The 24,988-nt window shown below is 35.8% G+C and overlaps 1 protein-coding gene across 2 annotated transcripts in view; it reads right to left on the minus strand.

Annotated features, from left to right (window-relative positions):
- Positions 1-1,359: 1,359 nt before the first annotated feature.
- The window catches only part of Oseg1 (intraflagellar transport protein Oseg1), a 28,947-nt gene continuing 5,318 nt past the window's right edge, over positions 1,360-24,988 (minus strand). For both annotated transcript variants that reach the window (XM_028177408.2, XM_089730882.1), the window contains 16 exons: positions 22,652-22,780; positions 22,256-22,420; positions 21,819-21,959; positions 21,037-21,134; positions 20,517-20,670; positions 19,969-20,127; positions 18,360-18,520; positions 16,829-16,957; positions 14,547-14,692; positions 13,599-13,752; positions 12,442-12,630; positions 11,257-11,365; positions 10,855-11,023; positions 10,042-10,223; positions 9,257-9,412; positions 1,360-8,349 (listed from right to left, as the gene is read on the minus strand). In XM_028177408.2, coding sequence (XP_028033209.2) covers positions 8,176-8,349; positions 9,257-9,412; positions 10,042-10,223; positions 10,855-11,023; positions 11,257-11,365; positions 12,442-12,630; positions 13,599-13,752; positions 14,547-14,692; positions 16,829-16,957; positions 18,360-18,520; positions 19,969-20,127; positions 20,517-20,670; positions 21,037-21,134; positions 21,819-21,959; positions 22,256-22,420; positions 22,652-22,780 — 2,415 coding nt within the window. In that variant the 3' untranslated portion in view covers positions 1,360-8,175. The remainder of the gene's footprint in view (positions 8,350-9,256; positions 9,413-10,041; positions 10,224-10,854; positions 11,024-11,256; positions 11,366-12,441; positions 12,631-13,598; positions 13,753-14,546; positions 14,693-16,828; positions 16,958-18,359; positions 18,521-19,968; positions 20,128-20,516; positions 20,671-21,036; positions 21,135-21,818; positions 21,960-22,255; positions 22,421-22,651; positions 22,781-24,988) is intronic.

Here is a 24,988-nt window from a genome sequence, read left to right on the forward strand (position 1 = left end):
TTCGCGAACCACTAGTTCTCAAGCCAGGAATTAAATACAATTTTCGTAACCCATCCACATCATCCTTACCTTTTTCTATTGCAATATCGGAATTCAATTTATAAAACACAAGTAACCGCCTCTCTTACAAAGTATTTTAGAAGTAAACAATTTAAAGAGTTGAGTGGCGAGTGATCGATCAACAACAGGTTGTATATTGATATCGACCGAGATCGCGGCGACACCTGCGCCAGAGCACCTGCCCGCCTCTGATTCGCCAAAAACGAACAGTCTGTCGAATCACCTGCCGTACACCAATAACAGGCCTCAATCAATACTTAAATGTTCATTTATTTATCTCGTGCTCCATTTTACGCCTTCGCCTCGAGGTCTCGTCAACGTTAAACGAAAATTAAATGTATAAGATGAAGTTAAAAAATAAAATTCCCATTAAAGTGTTAATGTTCTTTATAGTTGAAGGCACACAATATCGGATCAGATTACTGTTAGTGCTAAGATTATGTATAAAAACTGAGTTCGCGATACACGTTCAATGTTTACAAGATACGAGGTTTCTGATTCTATGGTTTCTGGCCTAGAATAACACCACCCTATCTTGTGATTATCGTAAGAGGCGGCTAAGAAATTCACCTGAGAATAGGCAGCAGTCGTTCTTTTAGTATTATACTAGCAGACAGCGATCGTTACTAAAAAAATGTTAACTTTTTTTTTATTGCTAAGGTTTGTGGACGAGCTTACGGCCCACCTGATGTTAAGCGGTTACCGGAGCCCATAAACATCACCAAAGTAAATGCCGCCACCCACACTGAGACATAATTTCCAAGGTCTCAGCATAGTTACAACGGCAGCCCCACCCTTCAAACCAAAACGCATTACGGCTTCACGGTAGAAATAGGTAGGATGGTGGAGCCTACCCGTGCAGACTCACAAGAGGTCCTGCCACCAGTAATTACGCAAATTATAATTGCGTTTGCGGGTTTGATTTTTACTACACGATGTTATTCCTTCACCGTGGAAGTCAATCGTGAACATTTGTTAAGTGCTTCTACTTCTTTACACACACTCATGCATAATTATAATAAATGTATTCACTTCTCCACAAAGTTTCACTTTATTTTCTTCTATTTTCGGTTTCTAATGAGACTACATCTAAATTAAGGCATTTTTAATATAAATTCTTATCAATGCAATACCTAAGGAGACGCCTGCGAAGGACGTCCGGGTCACAGCTACTAGACAATACTGTTACATATCAATTAGACCGAATTGTTCTGGAACCGTTATCGCTCATTGATCAATCCCTCAACAAAATAATTAAGTTTAGGTATCGACGTTGCAGTTCAGCTTAAAGAGTACAAGAGCTGTAAATAAAACGAAAATAGCTTTTTTTGCAACACATTTATTGAACTGGACGGTGGTCTTATCACATATTTAACACTCAATCGTGGATTTTACATCGATAACGTCTTCAAAAATTCGTTGATTGAATTCAGTGGTGGCACATGATTAAAGTTATTTTGACTTCTTCTCCACAGAATGAATCAGGCCAGCTAGCAGGACATATTGGCAAAATGCCAACAAGCGACGTTTACAGGTCTAAAGCTTAAATTCTATTATTCGGATATAAAAAATGTACACCTATTCGATATAGATTATAGTATTAGTATTCGAATAGTATAGATAGATAGTATTCGGATATAAAAAATTTAGATCTATATGTAGAGAAAATATATCCGAGTCTTCAAAACTTTAGCAGATTTTAACTTAAGTAATTGTCACCTGGTGAATTCAATCAAGAAACGTGCATATTGAGATATGATAACCTTAACTAGAATATACATAAATAGACTAATTTATTTTTTTATTGTACACAGGTACTTATGTTTTAGTTTTTATAGTACAATATACTCCACCGTTGCCGAAAATCAAGGCAGAACTGAGGGAGTGGACAAGCGATACTATTTTATTTCTTTTACTAACGTTCTCTACAAAATATGCAATGTATTACAATCAAAATAATACGACGCGCAAGGGGTCAGGGTAACTAGCACCTTTGCGTTACATTACGAATTCATGAGATACGAACGATCCGCTGATAAGTATAACACAGTATCTATAACCATGTTTTATAAAATAATGCAATCACATATAAGCGTTTAATTTGACTGTTAAAAGTATAAAAGTGTGGTAATCGATTACATAAAATATTTTGAAATCATTAGTTCATTTAAATTACACATGTAACCACAACTCAAAGATGAGTTGTAAACAAGATGTAAACAAGAACTCAAAGATGAGTTGTCGCACTTCTTACTTAATACATCAAAAACTATTCGTCTCTTAATGTCGCAAACTGTAAATTCTTCAAGATACAAACTCGGAGGCATAGTAAAACTTCAGCTGTCTGCGTCGCAGAGAACACGGAATTTAATGTTCCGTATTTTATAGAGCGGGAGCTCACAGGGGAATTAATGAATGTGCAACATCAAGAGCGCGAAGTAACATTTACGACGTGTAATATAATGAGTCTTGCATCAAAACAGCATGCACGACTCTCTTAACAGTCGTTAAGTTGGTGCACAACAAACTTGCATTAAACTTTCCTTATACTCATACAATATTAGTTGCCTTACGAGATACGTTCTACAAGTCAATTTAAAATTAATGTTCTCTAACTATGTAAATCGCTAAATAAAGTGTGTATTTCTTTTGGACGGAATTATACCTTACATTAACTTTATTTTAATAACTATGAGAAATAATACATATTTTAGTTTCACACGCACTCATAAATAATTCCGAACTGTAGTCGTAAAGGAACTACAACAAATTCATTAATGTGTAGGGCTTTTACTACTATAAATAATAAAACAACCTACTACTAAACACCTAACTATCACCTAAATTAAGCATTATGCATAGTGGTACACATGTGCTTTAAAAAGCTACCTTGTTGTGGCCTACCTACCTACCTAACGTGAAAAAAAGAAACAACAATGTAAAGCTTTTGTGCAAACTTGTTGAAATAAAACGATGAAGTTAGACGAAATCGGAATACATTTAATAAACCGAAATACAATCACGTGAAAACACTGCAACATGGTAATTTGCAAGCATGCACCGTGTGAGGACGGAATATGTGTATAATTAAGCACATATAGATATTAACAGATATTAATTTAATTGTATATAAAAGTAAGAGTACATAATTTTGCATATATCATATATACATAAATATATAAGATGTATATGTAAGTTGGATTTATTCGTATGTATTTTTTATTCATTAGGGAATTAAATTAACGTAAGGCTCAACTCTATGTAAAGAAAAGTTCAAACATTCGTTATATATTTTTACGATTCAAAAGTACAACCAAGTGTATCTACAAAATTTTATTCCATCATTCCTCATCATATTCCTTTAGTTAAATTTAAATGTATTCGAAGTGTATGTTGTGTATAAATATCTCTCAAATTTCAGTAATAAAAAGCCAGTAAAAGTAAAAACTAAGAGCCAGTATAGGATTTTAGAGTAGTCTTAATAAAAAATGACTATCAAAATTATTAGGCCAGTTTACTATGCTAATTATCCATGTCCGGCAGAAATGATTTTTTTTTCGAAGCCGTAAAAAGTTCCTATGCATACTTTAGGTGCAAAGTTGAGGAAAATCGATAGATAGTCAATGCGGGCCTCGAAAATAGACACAAATCAGACACACTGAAAATAGATCCAACCAAATTTATATTATTAATTAAATATTATTTTGGTTGGGCTCCCTAAGGAAAACGTAAATACGGTCGCTTCTACCAAATGCGGTACCAATAGGCGTTTGTAAGAGTAAATAGAATCAGGATAATAGTTTTAATTTCTTTTTTAAGCTATTTAATCACGCTAATTTGTCCTGAAATCAAACGCTAATTGTTCAATTTTCTGAAAGTTATTTCGCAGTATAAAGCCGAGTAAGTGCATATCGGACGAATGGTTTATATTTTTTCTTTAGCTCTTGACTTTTAAGTATTTAACCAAAAATATATTATATTAAATCAAAAAGTACTGAACCTTTACTGTTCAAATCGATTTTACTTGATATCAGTGAAAAGTTATTCGTACAGGCTTTCTCATTCAATTGTTGAAGTTTAAAAAAACTAGATCGTAGACACATTTTTTAAATCTTTAGATGTCCAGATCTCATTAACTTTATTATTGATTTGGCTATATTTAGAAAAACAATTATCATTATTCTGCCTGCCATATATTATTTATAAGTGTATTTTTCGTCCATTACTATCATGCTATACTTTTTTTTAGTATTGCTGCAATCGGAAATATCGCGTTGTAATAGAAACGAAATAAAGAGTATCAATCTATTTAATATTTCCACTTTTTTACGCTTTAAAAGTACAGTTGCGCTGTTCTTAACGAACATTCTTGTTCGTTCGTGCAAATATTTCAATTTCATAGTTATATTCTTCTCGAATTTGAAGTCGTCTACTAACTACTGAAGGAAACTATTTATATTTACCTACAGTACCTAATCCCGCATTGTCAAACACTACCAACATAACATATTCAACACATTTTGACGACCCCACGACGGAAACTGTAGCCAAAATCATAAATTATTCATATTCTGTAAACAACAATCATCGATCATATCCAGGTGTATGTGCAATTCGTACGCGTGCGTACACGGTAGCATATTCAACCTCATTATAATTAATATTTTTCGTTTTTAACTTCTACAAAGTAATTTCTTACATTTTTATTCAAAATTTAACGGTTTACGGTTTTGTGTTTATTTTATCCCATGCCCACGTAAAATAATTAACTTTAATACCATTTATCTTTGCTTTTTAATTGTTAATTTTCATTTATTTTGTTTTACAATTTATCAGCTGTTTTATTACTCTACAAAATCATTTATAATTGTTAAAAAAATGTACGGAGAAAAATTGTCATTGTACAGCGTAGCAGCTCTATGATCAAGCTCTCAGATGATCAAGGACCATGTAACGTCATCAGAGTCGAAATAAATAACGTCAATATTGCTGCTTTAAATTTTGGTGTACACTATAGTTTAATAGTTTATTCGGTATAAACGCTTCTACGCTTTGTTTTTCCAAAAAGATAGATAAAAGCGTAGTGCACAGCTAAGTTGCTAAGAAAGAACACTTTATTTACATACAGCAGGTTGTTTTATTTTATATTTTTCTATTATATTTATTATAAGGCACCACTAAACTTGAAAATACATGTATTATGTATTACTCGAAATATTAAAAATAGAAGATAATTACGTTATTATGCTTTTTTGAATGTCTATTATGAAGATTAAAATTCTTTAAAGTAATCAATCAATTAAAGCAAGGAATCATGTATTTAAATACAAAACAAAAAAAAAATGGCTACATCGAATGTTGTCATAAGTCAATAGGAATCTGTCAGTCTTTAGCTTACCTTTTTCTGGAGACGTTTTCAAAGGATTTGTTTGAAATGTGGGTTACTAAAATTATTGAAAAACTTCCAGGCAGGTTAGAGGAGGATTACTTCTCTACGGTAATCTCTATATACTGTCATAAAGAGGTTGAGTTACGATTGATATATCGGAGTATATTTTTTTTATTCAAGAATTTATTTTTAATGACCAGTGGTAACAACTTTTGTATAAAAACTGAGATGATAGGTGTCTACGGTTTGTCCACTCGTATAACTCACATCTATAAATGAATTTATAAAAAAAATATATAAGTATCTATGTCAGTCTCTGGTACCCACCCATAACGCAGGGAATCTTAAATTGGGGCCGAATGACCGTATGTGATGTGTTTCCAGTATGACTTTTAATCATACTTTTCTCTTGTACTAGTATCCATTCTAACCCATAGATATTGCATACGAGTCGAGAAGCCAGAGATTGAATTACAATAAATTTCGATGTTGTTCGAGGTTCGGTAAATAAGATATGAACTGCGCGATTAAGAAACATCACCACACCTGTGACTAAATTACAGTTATTTTATAACTATATAGGTTTTTATTTTGAAATGACATCACACCTGTATTCTAATTAAGATAAAGTATTGCTGAATATATAAATAAATAAATAAAGTGCTGTCGTCTCGTCATCAATAATTGAGTTGCCCACTGAGTTTCTCGTAAGATCTTCTCTGTGGGTCGCGTTTGCGATTCAGTGGTAGATTCGGCGAAGCACTGTTCTTGCACTTTTCTTGCTAGAGTCGGTGTTATCAATTCTCTCAGGTTGAGTCCGTGAGCTCACCTACCGGTCCACGCGTAGTTGGAATAACCTCTTAGACTACCAACGACTAGGTTGGGAAAAAACTTAGGCTACCAGCCAATAAATAGGAAAAAAGTATTCATTATGTAAGTTATATTTACTTTTGCAGTTGAAACTCAATGATTACGTAAACCGTTCGAAATGGCGTGTGAATGGAAATGTACAAAATAAACTCAGAATTAAACCGAATTAATTAAATGAATTAAAGTAGTTTTAATTACGTTTACTACGACTTACGACTTTATGACTAGCGAAAACTGAAAGGAAATACTATTTATTTGCCCTATTTTATATGTCCTTTAAAATAAGTATCATTGAAATTGAACTAGGCTCGACACTAGATGTTTCAAGGACAAAGTCTCTAATATTACGCAGTCCACATATTTCAGGTACAACAAAGGTATGTTGACTCCATATTTGTGTTTTATCTTAAATCAATTGGTTATCAAATCTAAAATCACAGGATCAAATCGTTCAGAAATTGTTAATTAGAAGAAACCACGCAGAGCCAGCGGTGGTGATAATTATGAATTAAAAGTATGTACTTTACGTCTTATGACGTCACTCTCGTTATATGCGTGGGAAAGAGATAGTGAAAGTTCGTTTTTCTTGTGACATATTATCCATATTATACTAAATGCAATCAAAACATTTTCTGAAACTGTTTTTAAGAAAACGTAATCTTTTGAATGATTTCTTTTGATTGACTATAACATAAAACACAGTGTAGTTAATAAAATAGCACTCATATTATCATCCGCTGCATAGATAACTTAAATTCAATTTGGAAAATTAACTTGTTCGAAGAATTTGCGTCTCATACCATTTATTCAGCGAATGTAAGGCTCAAAATCAAAATAAGTATAATATATGAGTCGTCTATTATCAAAGGTGGCAATCTGTGCATTTGGACAAAAAATTTTTATTGATATGTCAATACAGATTGATTTGAATATAATCGTCTCCTTCAAAGAATACGGTTCAAAACCTGCATTAAATAAAGGTTAATAGTTAGCCTGTTATTTATCTAAGATGTCGTTCCGAAGAGTTTTGTGACTGCCAATGGAATACAAAGTCAATAATTCGTTTTTCTGATTTACCAATAATTGTCCAAAAGTCAGATTGCCGGCTTTGATAATAGTCGACTCATATATATATTATGGAATTTAACATATTCACTATACAAGTCAATCGTGCGTAAATAATCGCCGTCGAACACTTTTGTATTTATTTAAAATATTTATTTCTCAAGTTCTTCATCGTCTGATTTGTGACAGAATTAAATCACATCACCGTTATGTTGAATAGAATTATCAGTCTTAGGAATTATTAGAATTATTGCAGTTAAAGATACGAAGCACATTACATTCAACAATTGGGGCATCCAACAAACAGGTATTGTTTGATAATATTATTTTGTAAAGCGCCATCTATCGCCCAGAATGGTGATCAGCTGGTCTGCCAGGCGTCGATGTTGTCAAATTGTTATCGTCTGATTTGTTACAGAATTAAATTACATCACCGATATGTTGAATGGAATTACCAATAGGAATGATTAGAGTTATTGCACTTAAAGATACGAAGCCTATTACAAATTGGGGCATCTAACGAATAGGTATTGTTTGTTAATATTATTGTGAAAAGCGCCATCTATCGCCAAGAATGGTGATGAACTGGGCTGCAAGGCGTCAATGTTGTCAAACTGTTATAGTTTGATTTGTAAAAGAATGAAATTACATTACCGATATGTTGAATGGAATTACTAACCTTAGGAATGATTAAAGTTATTGCAGTTAAATATACGAAGCCGATTACATCCAACAATTGGGGCATCTAACGAATAGGTATTGTTTGTTAATATTATTGTGTAAAGCGCCATCTATCGCCACGAATGGTGATCACCTGGGTTGCCGGGCGTTGATGCTGTCGAATCATTTAACATCGAGTCCTCGGCGTCGTCGTCTTCGTTCTTCGAATGCTCGGCAGGGTGACGACAGAACGGACAGTGGCCTTTCACTACCAACTGTATTTCATAATCCTCCAAGTAAAACAACTGAAAAATATTATAACATTAATCTGAAGAAGTTGACGGTTTTAATCTTCTAGAACTGTTCAAAATTAAAACCTACCGGGATATATTTCTGCATACCGATCACAGCTTTATAATATTAATAGAACAAAAGCTACGATTTGCATTAGTTTTCAGTAGGTTGAAATACGAGCAATATGTTGTGAATAGTTATGCATATGTGTTTGTTTTCTGTACGCGATTTCGTAGTTTGTGTACTCATTCTTGATTTTCATGTGTATATATGTACATATCCAATGAACACAGGTCACGCTTTACTGTGAAAATTGTTAACTATACGAAACAGTTGCCGGGTATGACAATTACGAATACATCAGAAAATGAATCACCGAAATCGATTGAGATGTTCTCTAGCTACGTTCCGTTATACATAAAGCAATAGATTTTCATTTATACTAGTGGTTCCACAGTAGTCGAAATTCGACTATAATTAATTGAAATTATAAGTTTGAACCTTATTAAGGTTGTACTGTCAATGACTTATACTTCTATAATCACAGATTTTGCGAAGACTACACTATAGATAAATAATATAAAATAATATTTAATTATTAACCTATTCTCTATTCGACCACAGACTGAGTAATAACAAAAGATTGACAATAAACATAGAGTATATATATATGTATGGTGTGTATGTGTATGTCAAATACATGGTAGTGTGTGTAATGTCCTTTTTATTGAATTAATGTATTATTAATGCATAATTTAAAAAAATATTAGCATTCTGCGCTCCTTTTCTATATTCTCTATAAGTGTGGGAAGTTTCATACTCCTCCGTACGAGCAATTTTCCTGGAAAGGGATACAAAGTTTTTGCTTCACGTATTAATATATAGATAGACGAGATTCGCAATAAAATTTATGATTACGTTTTGACAGTTAGAGCATGCTGTAGCCGGAAGTTCGGGTAGCATGTTCCTGAAATACAATGGTTGAAAGAGATTTCTTTTAACTACGACAACACTGGCCGGGCTTAACTGCATGAGGTTGCCTCTGCTGCACACAACTACGCCTTCGTCTTCCTCCTGTAACAACATTTTAGTACTGAAACCAGTTTTATCGAAATAAAATTATATAGTTTATTAATGTATACTGTCCTAAGCTAGGACCGAAATGGTGCAAGTTAATTGAACTTCGGCTGAGTGCGTGAAAATTAATTGAACTTATATTCGGCTGGTACGTGAAAATTAATTGAAAAGATGACAAAAAAACATTTTTTTATTAAAAAACATATTTCAGGCATTACTTTTTTTTAAAGTAAAATTTCAGTTTTAATTGATGTTATTAAAGGTGTTTTGAAAAGCATAATGCATGGTTAAATATGATTAAGTAACTATTAATATTTTGAGAAGTGTAATTCGCACAGAGCGACTTCCATCGACGCTCAATTTACGTGCTGGTCGTGTTAACAAATATTATTTTTTCCAAATTTCAAACACAAAACGCTTGCTCTATAAGGCACTCTAAATATATGTTATTAAAGCTTTTTATTCCTAGGTATTTTTTGAAGGAATTCCTAAACGACGCGTATCTTTTTCGATTTAAATCAGCATGTCACAACTATCAGCCTATCGCTAAGCTATTTTCATGTACCAAATACTTAAGATTAAAGTGCGTATTATTCACTAAATGCAATTCGTAATACTTGACTAACCTCTTCGACTTTATCGAGAAAGGGGTCATTAGAATCGATTTCGTGGTCTATGTGTAATATTTCGGCGTCGCTAGTATTTTGTTCTTCCTTAACTTCAGGCAGTGGAGTCCTTTCTATCAAATCAAAGGCTTCCTCGTGTGTTATTCCTTCAGCGGGCTTGAACTGAACGAGGGGTAGTACTTCTGTAATAAAAGTAATAGAAATACTTTCATGTAAGTATTTAAAAAAAACTCACGCTTATTCGTGCCTGGATATGTTTTAGTATTTGCATGTCGCCTTTCAAATATAATTTTGGTATTTTTTTGTAATTATTTGTATTATAATATCCATTTTTAGTTCGGAGTGTTCCGTGATTATTTTTTTAATAAAGACTGTACATAATATTAATTGATAAATAATAGATACTTTTCATAATCTAGAAGCTCGTGAATTTTCGAAGATCAAAGGATCTGATCTTCGAGCGCCCGTTGATGGCTGATTCGCGAACTTATGAACACCAAAAATCACATTTAATATGTAGAAACGTTGACAAAGTTTTTATGTTTTGGAAACTAATTTTACGTTGTAATTCGTCGACCACAAAAACAGATTACTGTATGTCTGCCATTCGAAAAAATGTGGTTGTAAACTAAATCTTATTTATTTAATATTCTGGATGTTTTTGTGTTACGATCTACAAGTGCTTCATCAATTTCTACATAAATCTCAATTTTGTATTGAGATACACTGTTTTTAAATAAATGCGGTTTGTCGAAATAAGTTATTAAAATTAAAACTTGGAACGCGCGTGGATTAAATACATTTTAGTCTCACCGTGTGTTGCCAGGGAATGTACTAAGCTGTGGTGACAGTGCGGACATCTAGCGGCACAAAGGGGAGGCGCGTGTCTTCTACAACGCCAGCACAGTGGCGCCACCTCGTCATCTCGAACCTCGCTGCCACTACTGGCACGAGTCTTCAAGATAAGTAACTCGACGCTCTCCTATTAAACAAATTCTTGTATAGACCAGATAGTTGTGACCCGCGGTTCCACCGGCGTTAAATTTAAAATATATTACCACTTTCAGTGTATAATTAGTAACAAATTTATATTATAGAGATATAATTAGTATGAGTTATTTAATGATTGTTTTGTTAGTGCATATTAATATTCATTATCAAAATAAAAAACTAAATGAGTGGAACAGAAGAAAACTAAGTACGTTTTAGACTTACCTGAAATTTTTGTGGTATTTGAAGTCCCAATATTTTGTCTAGCATTTGTCGTGCTAGGCCGTGAGCACTCAGGGCCTTCGCTTGCTTAGCAAGACATAGATACAAACAGCTAAATTATTCTGTTAAGGATCTAAAAGACTTTTAGGTGGGAAAGCGACGAGCGAAGTTGCGTGAATTGTTTTATTTTGTTAATTTAGCGTTTTTTAGGTTTAAATGTATAAAAACGGTAGTCTATTATCTGTTTAGCATCTGTGAACATATACAAGTGTGGGAAAGTAAACAAAACCGCTGAACGTGATTTTTGAGGTTCGTCCGAAAATTCCAATGAACTCTCCGTAAATAACCACATTTTACTAAGACTTGTTTCACTTATTGATTACATCCCTATTGATAAAAATCTCAAATTAACCAACTTTATCTCATTTCCCTTTATATCATTCGGCATATGTACACATAAAAGAATATGACAATGTATGTATTTAAAATAGCTGAAGATTTTTATAAAATCGACTTCAGCAACAATGTAATAACAAAAAGTCAACTGTCATTCTTAATAAGTTAAGAATTAATCGTTATTCTTGAAATATTAAAACTTATAGAGGACTAGGAGACGGTCATACGAGGTCTGTTATTAAGTCGTTAGTGAAGATCGCAAACGTGGATGCGGCGACCCGTCTTGACCTGTATCGAATACTGTCGCATCTTTGAAATGAGAACGTATAAGTCGGTGTTTCCCAACACGAGGCACTCACATCACAAGGGGGCAATTTGATAATTAAGGGGGGCAATCGCACTAAATTAATATAGAAAATCTGTATTAAAATTATTTTGAATTTGAATTTCAGTTTTTTATTATATGTTTTGAAATATTACTTACAGTGGTAGTTTCGATAACAATTTCTTAGTGATTTCTTCCTAAAACCTATCATTTATGTTTCTTAAGTAAACAAATCAATAGTCTAAGGTAAAAAATTATGTATGGGGGGCATAAACATTTTTGAAATATTACAGTGGAGCATGGCACAAAAAAAAGGTTGGGAAACACTGGTATAAGCGCTTCGCGGTTTGTTAACCATCGAGGTGGGATGTAGTAGCTCATGCTGCATGCTTAGATAGACAGTGTCGCCTCGTGTACGGTTCTGACAGTGTCTAAACCGCGAAAACCAAAAGATATGTAAAGGATACAACATAGATACTCCGGGGGGTGCTTCTCCGTCCAGCAGGGCAAGGATGTAGCGAGCTGCGTTCAATAACGTCTCGGGCTGGCTCAGAGAGAACGGTTCGTGAACGCATTTATGCACCGAATCGTACGCGTGGTATATACGTGCATGACGCTCGTTGTACTCGTATTGGTTGAGGCTCTTCTGACGTTCCCTGGGATTACAATTTTTTTTTTAAATTGGTTTGGAAACCGGTATAATTTTTATTTTTTTTGCTTAGGTGGGTGGACGAGCTCACAGCCAACCTGGTGTTAAGTGGTTACTGGAGCCCATAGATATCTACAACGTAAATGCGCCACCCACCTTGAGATATAAGTTCTAAGGTCTCAAGTACAGTTACAACGGCTGCCCCACCCTTCAAACCGAAACGCATAACTACTTCACGGCAGAAACAGGTAGGGTGGTGGTACCTACCCGCGCGGACTCACAAGAGGTCCTACTACCAGTAAACGGGTTACGGTTACGGTGCAGTTACGGGAACCCATAGGCAGTACGATATGAATACCGCCACCGACAGACCCCTCCCACCCTTCAAGGGTCTATTCCTCCAAACCGGTATGCTTCACTGCAGAAAGAAACAGGATGATTGCACCTAAACTTACGAACATACAATACGCCCTACTGCCAATATTTTTATCTAGTTTCATTTCAGTTTATTTCAACTACTAATCAATTTGAAAAAAATCAACATGGATTAATAAAGCATTCAGCAAAGTATGTAATAATAAAATTAAGATTTGACTAAAGAACAAGAATCCAGAACATTAAATAATAATATTTAAAAAAAACACACTAAAAAGACCAATTCGAAAGGTTCAAAATCTATACTAATATATAAATCTGCAGTGGTTTTTACGGATGTTCCGTTATAACTACTGAACCATGCATCCGATTGACTTGAAACTTGGTATCCATGTAGAAAATACATGTACTTAATGGATAGGCTAATATTTATATGAGAGTTGGACTCCCTACACCAGTTGCGGGGGCGTCAATAATGAGAATCTCTGAGGGGGTAAGAAATAATAATGTTAATTTTAAATGCCCAGCGAAGCGGACGGGTACAGCTAGTCATATATATTTTAATTTGGCTCAGTAAGGTCGAGACAAGCGTATACTAACTTGCCGCTTAAACCAGATGCGGTGTCCAAGAACTGCGAGGCCAGTAAATGATGCAGGTAGCCCGCGTCGCTAAACCGCTCCTCGGTAACGGCATTACCAACTAGTATCGTGAACACGCGCATCGCCGTCGCGGTCTCGCCGGCCATGTGATACGCTAAAGGATTCAGCGACCAGACGAAATAAGTAACGAATTTGGGTTCATTTCGTTTACAGCAAAAACAAAAAAATATAAGCACACATTTATTGTATCAGAGATTAAGATCATGATGCACGGTGAAAAGAAACTCGGCAAAGTTATTTTTTTCCTACCTAATGCTATTACAGCGTAACCTTAACTAGTAGATGAGCTCACGGAGCGCAAACCTGACGACGTTGCTAACACAAACCCTAGCAAGAGCCGTGCTTTGCAGAATCTACCACCGGATCGGAAACGCGACCCACTGAGAGGATCCGGCGAGAAACTCAGTGGGCTGTGGGTTAATTTACTCGTCGAGCCCTTCGCAAGCGACGGGTTTGACGAGAACGATGACCGGTGCTTGAGGTACCTAAAAGCACCGTTAGTGGATCGGGAGGGTCCGATATGACGTGTTTTGGATGACGTCGACTGCTTTCCATTCTGCCCGCAGGATCGAGAATAGTATTTTATTGAGAAAATGTTAACAACGTTGATGATTCAAAAAAAACACTATTTTCATTTTAATTTGTTATAGCACCACAAGCGCGTTAATCTTTATAGAATTGTCGTATCGACTCCGGATCGATTTCTATGAAATCATCAGTATATCTTCAGATTGACCTAACAGGTAATCCTTAGTTTGGTAGCGATCGGATTGAATCGAATCAAAGATTGGTCACTAATGTGGGGTAGATTTGACAAGTAACTACTAAAAAAACATGTCTATATAAAATCAGAGGATAAAAAGGTACCGAACTGTTTTACTGATTTACCTTTTTGCGCTTCGATGAATTTGTTTTCCTGCGCCATCTTATGTGCGTACGGTAGGTACACGTCGCGTTTGCATTCGGATTGTTCACGGGCTAGAGTGAAAGCTCTTGACCATTCGCCCGCGGCCACCGCTAGCTGAGCAACTTTTCTGAAAGCGTCCATCGTGTTAGATAGACAGTTACCGAAGCGCACGAACGCCGTATTGTAGAAGCAGCCATGGACTTTGAGACATGAAGACCAAGTCTATATAAAGGCTGTCTCATGAACTTCAAACCTGAACACGTGACTGCTTCGCCATGTGCCGCGGCTTAGCTGTGCTGGCTTTCAATAATAAACTATAGCCGAAGAAATACTTAAAACTTTTTACTGTGATTTCAGAACCCGTCAATCATATTGCCCTCTCTTTCTAATCTGTATCAATCCATATTACTACACTTAGCTGAAAATCAGTTTACAGAGAACGTAGACAACTTTTAAATTGATCACATCATGTAATTGGTTGACACCAATACATTTAAATTTGCTATAAGCCTTGTCAGAGCCAATCATTCAAATACCAATGACAATAGACAAACACACAAACATTCATCAAAAGTATAATAATACCTACCACTAAGAATACAAGTCACTAGTAGGCGTGATATTCCAATCAATAAATATTTTTTTCTTAAAGATATTATTTGGGTGCCACCTTTCGTACATTGAAAGTACTAGGTTAAGAACGTTCACACGGCAAGAACTGCATACTTTCAACTCAATCGAATAAGTCACACACAAAATTTAACATAATTGAGAATGACAAGAAAGAAGGTTGAAAAGGGGATTGCCCACTCTCCATAGTGTGCTAGGCCCAAGATGGACATCAAATATTACTATAAAAATGTACTGATTCAAATTCTTAAATGTATTGGATATCTAAAAAATATATTGAAATTGACGCCACTATTATAAAAAATATAATAAAAATAAAAACTCGTTTTGAGGTTAATTTTCTATATAAATAAGTGTCGGATTGTGAGATACTTCAAGAACTTTTCTTTTCTTAATGTTTAAGATGTTCCTAATGTATTTTTATCCAATAGGGTATAAAAACACACTTAATTCTTTAAATATCTATATTTTCTTCATCTTCATACACAATTAGTATCATCTAAAAATAGCAAAGGAGAGCATATACACGGTTTTAAATCTCGGTCAGGGTAAAACCACAATTCACACAATGTTTTTTAGTCGTAGTATGAAACGTTATTGATAAAAGTAAAATAAATCGAAGAAAAATCAAAACACATCCATTTTGTACGCAAGCACAACACCACAAGCAGCAAGCGAAGTGTCAGTCAGTCAGATTAAATTCAGTGTTGTCAGTATAAAGAAAAATAATTACATGAAATTCATATATCGATTTTTTTTTTTAAATAACCGATAATTGATTTATATCTTAATCTTTTTTTTACGAGTACACATTATTTTTTATGTTTTTGTTTTAGTTGTACATATTTAAATAACAATACTAGTAGTTTTTTTTATTGCTTAGATGGGTGGGCGAGCTCACAGCCACCCTGGTGTTGCTAAGTGGTTACTCGAACCCACATACATCTACAACGTAAATGCGCCACCCACCTTGAGATATAAGTTCTAAGGTCTCAAGTATAGTTACAAGTTAAAGTCCAATGGGTATGTCTTCGATGTTATTTTATGTGCATAAAATCCATTAAAATCGTTTGATTAATGATAATACTTAAAATGATTTATTTATATGTTTTATTTATATACTCAAAATATTTACTTCATACGTAAAAGGATTTGAAGCTGGCAATATTTTTCCCGCAAAAATAAAAATCCTTGTTTTTTCAATAGAGTTACTTTTTTTAAACTACTTATTGTAAACTATAGTGGCGCTTATTTGCAAGAAAGTAAATGCATATTTATTTATGACAAAATTAATGCACTAAGTATTTTTTCTATAATCTATTGTCCGCTTTGGGCCTAAAATGGGCCATCCCCTTTTTGGTATCTTTTAAAATAATGCATTTTTATACATTTGCTTATTTTTCAATCTAATAAAAGTAAACACTAATAATAAAAAAAGAATAACACGGATTTAAACGTGTTCAATGTCACTGAGTAGAGAGAGAGAAACATCATAGACTTAAACTATTAAGAGGCGCGAAATTTAAAACTAGAAGTTACATTCAACAACTTTGTTAGGAGGTTTAGTTTTCTTACTCACCGTTTGTATGGAACGATAATATTTAATTAATTGTGTAGCGCAATCAAAACATACGTGTAATCTCCTAATCGCTGGTACACATCAGCGGAGGTTGCCAACTCGCCCGCTTGCTCCAATGCTTCCGCCACGTAACGCAACGACTCGCTCGAGCCCTTGTCCAGTTTTCGCGCCAATTCTATTAACCTTCAAAAAATACTATGTTTATAATCTTGCGTTAATTGAATGCTTTAAACTAAAAATAATATTATTATAATAACTAGCTTTACCTGTCCGCTTCAATGAGCATTTAAAATTAACATTATTATTTCTCAGCCCCACGAAAATTCTCATCATTAACGCCCCCGTAACTGGTGTAGCGAGTCCAATACTCATATAAATATTATCTATCAAGTACATGTATACTCTACATGGATACCAAGTTTCAAGTCAATCGGATGCATGGTTCAGTAGTTATATCGGAACATCCGTAAAAACCACTATAGATTTATAGTATTTTATAGTAACTATCTGACTTGGCAGACTTCGTATTGCCTTGATCGATAAATAAAAGACCTAAGCTTTTGTATAAAATAAACTTAAAACAAAAAAAAGGAATCCGTCCGACGGGGGACACATCTAAGGAAAAACAAAATTGTTTGTTTTTATATAATTCCGAGCATTTTCATATTTTTTCACCTTTTAAACCTTCTCTGGACTTCCACGAATAATTCAAGACCAAAATTAGGCAAATCAGTACAGCCGTTCTCGAGTTTAAGCGAGACTAACGAACAGCAATTCATTTTTATGTATATATAGATTATGTTATCTATATAGATCAGCGGTCGAGGAACCGGGGTAAATTACCCCAAATAGGGTAAAATTAAATTTTGGGGGGTAAAAATGAAACTTTTGTGAGTAAAAAGTATATATTGAAGTGAAACTTCTACAGAATCGTTGTGATTTCAAACTCGATGAAAGGAAATGAAACGAAACGAAAAAACTAATTTTTTTTTCAAATTCGAAATTATCATAAGGGTCTACAATATGAAAGATGCTAAAAAGAAGCGATTTCGTTTTTGAAGTGAAAACTTCTTTAGAATCGTTGTGATTTCAAACCGGATGCAACGGAAAAAACGACAGGTAAGAGACACAAATACAAAAATGTGTAGGATGAAGCCAGCAAAGAATGAGACAGAAATATACATACTATTTAATACAGCGCCATCTGTGAGATTTTTTAATACTAACGTGTGTATGAAAGCTCTTGTAGTGAATTTTAATTTAGGATTATACGTGAAATTAAAATATCAATTCACAGAGGGCGCTACCTTACAATTATTTACTAATGACAAAATTTTACATATACTTAAGACGTCTAGGATAATTGTATTTTAATTTTGGAAGGTTTCACTTCTACCACGTGTGAATTGCACACATTTTGTTTTTTATTTTTTTGTTCGTCGCTATGGGGTAATATCAATTTACACAAAAACATTTTGGGGTAATAATTAAAAAAGTTCCCCGACCGCTGATATAGATAGTATAGGTAATATAATAAATTGTTGGTTTTACGAGTGAGCGCTATTTAAATATTAGTTTGACGTACATGTCACGTCGTCCGGTCTCGGCCATCAGCTGCGCTGCCCTCTTCACGTCGCCAGCAGCGAGGTACATCTCAGCGGCGGCCCGGGGTTCGTTCACGTGCCTGGCCCATTCAGCACGGCGCCTCGTTAATGCCGCTAAGCCGTCCCCCTCACCGACGTATTCCTGTAATTAGTAAATTCGAGCTAAAACTTTATTCACCGTAGATGTGAGGAGTTCTAGATACTCGTTCATCGTGCAGTTCAACTGTGTTTTGATAATTTATTTTTATTCGAACAGCACGTCAGTTATTTTCTAAAAATGTACGCTATGACTATTTTAACATAAATATTATTTACTAGCTGTACCCGTCCGCTTCGCTGGGCATTTAAAACTAACATTATTATTTCTCACCCCCACAAAAATTATCATCATTAACGCCCCCGCAACTCGTATAGGGAGTCCAACACTTATATAAATATTAGCCTATCCATTAAGTAGGTACATGTATTTTCTATATGGATACCAAGTTTCAAGTCCATCGGATGCATGGTTCAGTAGTTATAACGGAACATCCGTAAAAACCACTGTAAATTTATATATTAGTGTAGATATTATAGATTACTCTTAATTTTTTGCTTATAGTCAATATATTTTTTACGATTTCAGCGGCATTTTTGAATCGTCACGACATTACCATCATTTCGGAGTGCAGACTCATTCATAACTGAGAGCTAAGAAACTAAGAACCTGCTCTTTTTCAGATACATAATATATCGAGAGGTGAAAGACCATTTGATTTAAGCGACATTTCGCTTAGCACGCGACATTTATCATTGTAATTAAAGGTGCATTTTATTTCGTATTACCATCAACAGTTCAATGTTTTTAATTGAACTTCAATTAAGTTTACCTGATTCAAATAGCTGAAGAAGTTTTTTGTTATGATTTTTTTTTTTCAAATTTTACACTTTAAATGGCTCTCTCTCCTGTAAAGTTGCAAAAATGTCGCTTTAAGCAAGTATACTTTCACCTCTCGATGTGTATCGCACAGATAATTTACATAAATTTTACAAAACAGTTTTATTTATTGTTCAAAAGTATATCAGTAGCTACATATGATTATATTGCGTGCCACAATGTCGAGATGTCGGCAATTTTTATTTCATTGGATTATTACATGTTATCGACAAGTTTTAATTTTTTTTAAAGGAATATTATTACCTGTATCTAATACCTTTAAGGTCATGTCTTTATTTTTATGAAAAATGATAAGGTGGAGTGAAATGAAATGAAATGAAGATGATTAATTTGAGACATTAATCAACTGAGATGAAACTAAATGAAATGAGAAGATATGGGATGAAATATAGTCTCAGTAAAATGGCGGTCATTTACTAAGATTCTTTCATTGGACTTTTTGGAGGATCCTGAGAAGTTACGTCCAGCGGCTTTGTTTCAATTTCCCACATTTGTGCACTTTCACAGATATTAAACAGTTAATAAACCACCGTTATTACACATTTAAACCTGAAGAAACACTAAATAGACAAAATAAAACAAATCACACAACTTCACTCCTCGCGTTCCCGCCAAAAAGTCCGATAAGTTTTAAAGATTAGTATTGGTGTTACCTGAGCTTTGTTGAACATTCTCAAGTCCACGTATAAATTGAGCGCTCGGTCGTCTCTGTCCGCGCTGTGGAAGGCCCGCGCGGCGTCCGTGTAGCGTCCGCGGTACGCCAGTATCTCGCCATGTATGACGTCACGTTTCTCGCCCGCATCGAAGCGCTCCTACAATATAAGAATGCTTGGTTTTAAATACAACTAGCCGTACTCGCCCGCTTCACCGGGCATTTAAAGTAAACATAATTATTTATTGTCATTATTATTAGGGAGTCCAACACTCATATAAGTATTAGCCTATCCATTAAGTACATTTTTTGTACATGCACATTTTCTACATGGATACCAAGTTTCAAGTCAATCGGATGCATGATTCAGTAGTTATAACGGAACATCCGTAAAAACCACTGTATATATTAGTATAGATTTATACAATTTTTATATTCAGTTACTGGGGAATGACTCATGGATATTTTTTGAGGTGTTAGCCTGAAATATTTGATCAACTACTGTATGCTGTCAAAGTCTTCTAATTTTAATAATAAATACTATTTTACCTGCAAATTATCGATCAGCGAAAGGAATGTAATATTTTCGCTTCTTTGGAATGCTTTTCTAGCAACTTCGAATGACATTTCTTCGAGGGCGGCAACACCGAGCCGCTCCCAGTCCGATGACGTCACACCTAGACACGCGACCGCATACGCTTCACTGTTTAAATAAACTTCATTAGTGTTTTCAATTTTTTTAATATTTTTTTATAAATATGCTCCTGTTCGTATTGTTTACTTTTTGACACTAATTTAAAATCGATTATCTTACTATCGATTATCGATTACGAAATAAACATCGGTTAAAATATTTTCAACAGTTATCCTTCATTCTACATTTTCTATTGAAAACTATACGGTAAACAGTCACTATCATAATAGAATGAAAATTTCATTTAAAACTTAATTAACGTTCTGCATCGAACGGCCTCAAGATAACCAGATATGATTCTCTGCTATATAAAAAACAATACAAAAAACTTACACATCCAAGCACGCAATGTAAACGAAACGAATTAATACTTACTTGAAGAGTTTATGTTCAATGTATTGGTGTACAGCATGTGACAAAGGTACGTTAATAGTTTGCATCGAATTCGCTTGAAGACAAAACACTCGTCCACCCTGTAGATGAAATAATCGAATTTGGTATAAATACTTTTCTAATAATACGCAAAATTACGTAAATATCGATTAAAAGCGATCAATTAAAGATAAATGAATTTTTCATGAAAACGTATAACAATAAAATCGTATTAAGCATTTCCGAGTCGACCGTCTTAGGTATTTTCACATGAAGCAGTGCTGCAGTCTATAGGAAGGTTTTCCCTTTAATTGAAATTCGATTGCACCAATTGGTCATAAGGTGTTTTGTAAGCCCCCAACAAGTATATCCCATGCAGCAGCACATGAGTTTCTCGCCGGATCTTCTCAGTGGCTCGCGATTCCGATCTGATAGTAGATTCATTCGCGAAGCAATTGCTCTTGAGTTGTTAGGTATCCTTCGGAGGCGCTCGGGCAGTTGTTAGCAAATCCCACCCCATCTAGCTGAGCCTTTGCTCCGCCCACCTGTCCTTGTGAAACTGGAAAGGCCTCCGGGCCACCAGTAATCTTTCAATCATAAAAAAAAAACAAGTACAACAAGACTTCGACCGTTCTGGTTTGAATGGTGTGACAGTCATTAAACAATAGAGCTGCGACTACGGCATCATGTAACAGAATGAGTGGCGACATTGCGATGTTCATGTCCGATGTGACAACAGCGAATCGACTCATCGCTTAATAGAAATAGTAATAAATCGCATATACCTGAAATCCTACAACTGATCCGATCAGAGGTTGTGTCGCAGAAGTAAAATGTCCGGCTTTGATCGACAGCGTACCACCGCCGGACAGGCTCAGTAGCTCGTCGCACCAAGAATTCCACGATACCGACGATACATTTTCTTCCTGTATTTCACATAATAATATGTCACTTAAAATACTAACCGATTTAAATTTGAAAGTGAAAATGTTCCAGATACAACAGCCACAAGATTAATATTACTTTTTTTGTATTATACACAACAACAGTGTTGTGAGACCTAAAAGACTAAAATATGATTAACAAAAAAAAAGAAAGCTAAGTTAGGCAATCCAGGAGGAGCTTAGTGACAGAAATCGTCATAATTACTTCAGTGCGGAACCTAGGGCACTGGTGACCTAAACGGCAGTCATTGTGTTAAACCAGTGAATAACAAACTCACAGTGTACTGTAGTTCTCCGCTAGGTAAACTGTACACTCGACAAGTGGAAGCTTCATCGACTACGGAAAGGCATCCTCGTGAAGCGCTAACGTCTAAACAACGAACGCTCGCGGGCGTTTGAAGTATCATCATAGAAACACCGCTGTTCGGTTCCACTTGCCATATCTGGAATTTTAAAAAACACAGACCTACAAAAAAAATGTCGAAATAACGAATGAATCGCATTAATCTTGACGGACTTCAAATTATGGAGATAGGTTCTCGGTTTAGAGCGTATATTTATTTACGGGTACATTTAAAATCCTTTCATAAAATTGTAAATATGTTAAGTAGGATGTTAATACTGTCAGCCATAAAGTTCAAATTTTTTAATTGTAAAAACTATGAATTGCTTACCTCTCCGTTCATAAGACCCAAAAGTAATACTTCCTCGAAACGTAAGGATGTGACTTTAACGTATCGTATAGGGGCCGGCATCGACCAGGATTTCGGTATTTGACGTCCTATCATTGAAAGTTTTGTATCCTGCAATTAAATTTCAGTCCAGTTTCCAGTTTTACCAGGGCAGGTGGGCGAGCAAGGGCTCAGCCAGGAGGGGTGGGATTTGCTAACAGCTACCCGAGAGCCTCCAAAGGATAACTAACGATTCAAGAGTAGCTACTTCGCGAATGAATCTACTACCGGATCGGGGTCGCGACCAGCTGAGAAGATCCCGCGAGAAACTCAGCGGGCTGATGTTTAGACTAAGTTGCCCTTCGAACTCTTTGCCGAGTTCGACGAGTACGATTACCGGGGTCCTTACTCCTAGTGTTAGAGCTGAAGGTGTTTAATACAAGGGTTATTGGATCTGATAATTCGTAAGGACGTGTCTAGAGCGTCGACGGTGACTGACGCCTGCGTCATCAGGATTCGGGGAAAAATTAAATGTATATTTGTATAGTATTGATTCATATTTCTTTCTCGTTCGCGCTAGTATTTTCTCTCTCTTTCTGATTGTAATCATAAAGGTTTTTTTGCCAAATCTATGCGTTGTGATTGTAAGGAAGTATGTACAGTAAAACGAGGCGATTAGATTTTTCTTACCTATGCTGATAGCCTTGAGAGGCTATTTCAGCGTTGCCCTAGCGTGTAGCTCTCGGAGCTAAAACCGAAAGTGAAATAGCACTGGTCAAATACACGTAGTATAGCGTATTGTGAGCACACTTATACTGCGGCCTTCACGTAATATTGTGTATGTGGTCCACAGCTTGTAAACAAATAAAAAACGTTCGCAAGGAAATACATATATTTAACTATCCCACTTGGTACTACTTTCACAATCTTTCAACCCTATAGTTTTTTTTTTTTTGTCTGTAGGAAATCGCCGGACTTCCGCCCTTCACTGGGGATGGAGGGCGGGGCATGTCGGAGTCGAACCGACTAAAACCTCCTGTCTCTCAACAACCAACGTCCAAACCTCGCATGAGACAAAACTCATGAAAAGGCAAGGGGGGGAAAGTGAAGCGTTTAGTGCGGAGCACATCTCTCCCATCACCCTCCCCCTCGGGACGCCGGACTGGCGGTCGTCGGCGCCACGACCACCAGCCTTCTCGGTCAGCAGGCTATCCGAAGCCCGCGTAGATGGCGCCGGTTAGAATGGTCTATTCTACGGAATACCCCGCTGGGTCAGAACCAGCGTGGGTTGAGGATAGCCGGCCTTCCATCACCCGGATGCTCATGCATAAAACGCGTGCAGAGCAGCTTGCACGTCGTCTTCTTAGGCCCCCTTCGCCGGTCCCCAGGCCGACATGTGAGCGAGACCCGAAACACTTAGAGGGCCAGGGCTTGGGCGAGATCCGCCTCCCTGGCCCCCGCTCGACGGCGGCGGGCCTGTGCGTCTCTCACGCGCCCCGCCGCCTCCTTCTGCGAGATGGTCCACTCGCAGAAGTCGAGCATCGCCTTCCGGGACTCGTCGTCACCGAGCATCGATGCCACAACACCCGGCAACGACAAGTCGTTTCCTATTTTTGCGACGAGGACACGGCGCCACCCCTCCCATGCGGGGCAGGCGACGAGCGTGTGCTCCGCCGTGTCCAAGTCGCAACCACAATGGTGGCACTCTGCCGTCGGCTCGGCTCCGATCCGGTGCAGGAACTCACCGAAGCATCAACCCTATAGTTACTGTGGAAATTGTTCTCGAAAAACAAGTATAAATGTGTATCTGAGAAAACATTAAAGAACAATAAAACAATTTTTTCGTGTTTTCTCAATCGTTTTTTTTTTGTTCTGTAGATACCTACGAACTTTAGTATTACCAATAGAAAAATTGGTAGTATTTAATTTATAATTATTTTTTCCAAGAATGACAAAACAGTTTGGCCACTCTTTATTAAGTTATTAAAGTTATTAACAGAATTATAACTGAAATAAGTATATGTTATCCCTAACGTTTCAAAGGTATGGAACACAATGATCGTCTCACCCTACAGCGTACTCTTATTGCTAGAAGATTGCAAGTTTAGCTTAAGTAGACTTTAAGGGCTCGCACAGTCAGTGTTTTAATCTATATATTAATACGTAAAGCAAAAACTTTGTATCCCTTTTTACGAAAATTGCGCGGTCAGAGGAGTATGAAATTTTCCACACTTATAGAGAATATAGAGAAGAAGTGCACAATGCTAATCATTTTTTAAAATAATGCATAAAAACACATTAAATCAATAAAGAAAACATTACACACACTACATACATTTG

This window comes from Bombyx mandarina, chromosome 01 (assembly GCF_030267445.1).
Source record: "Bombyx mandarina strain Sakado chromosome 01, ASM3026744v2".
Lineage (NCBI taxonomy): Eukaryota > Metazoa > Arthropoda > Insecta > Lepidoptera > Bombycidae > Bombyx > Bombyx mandarina.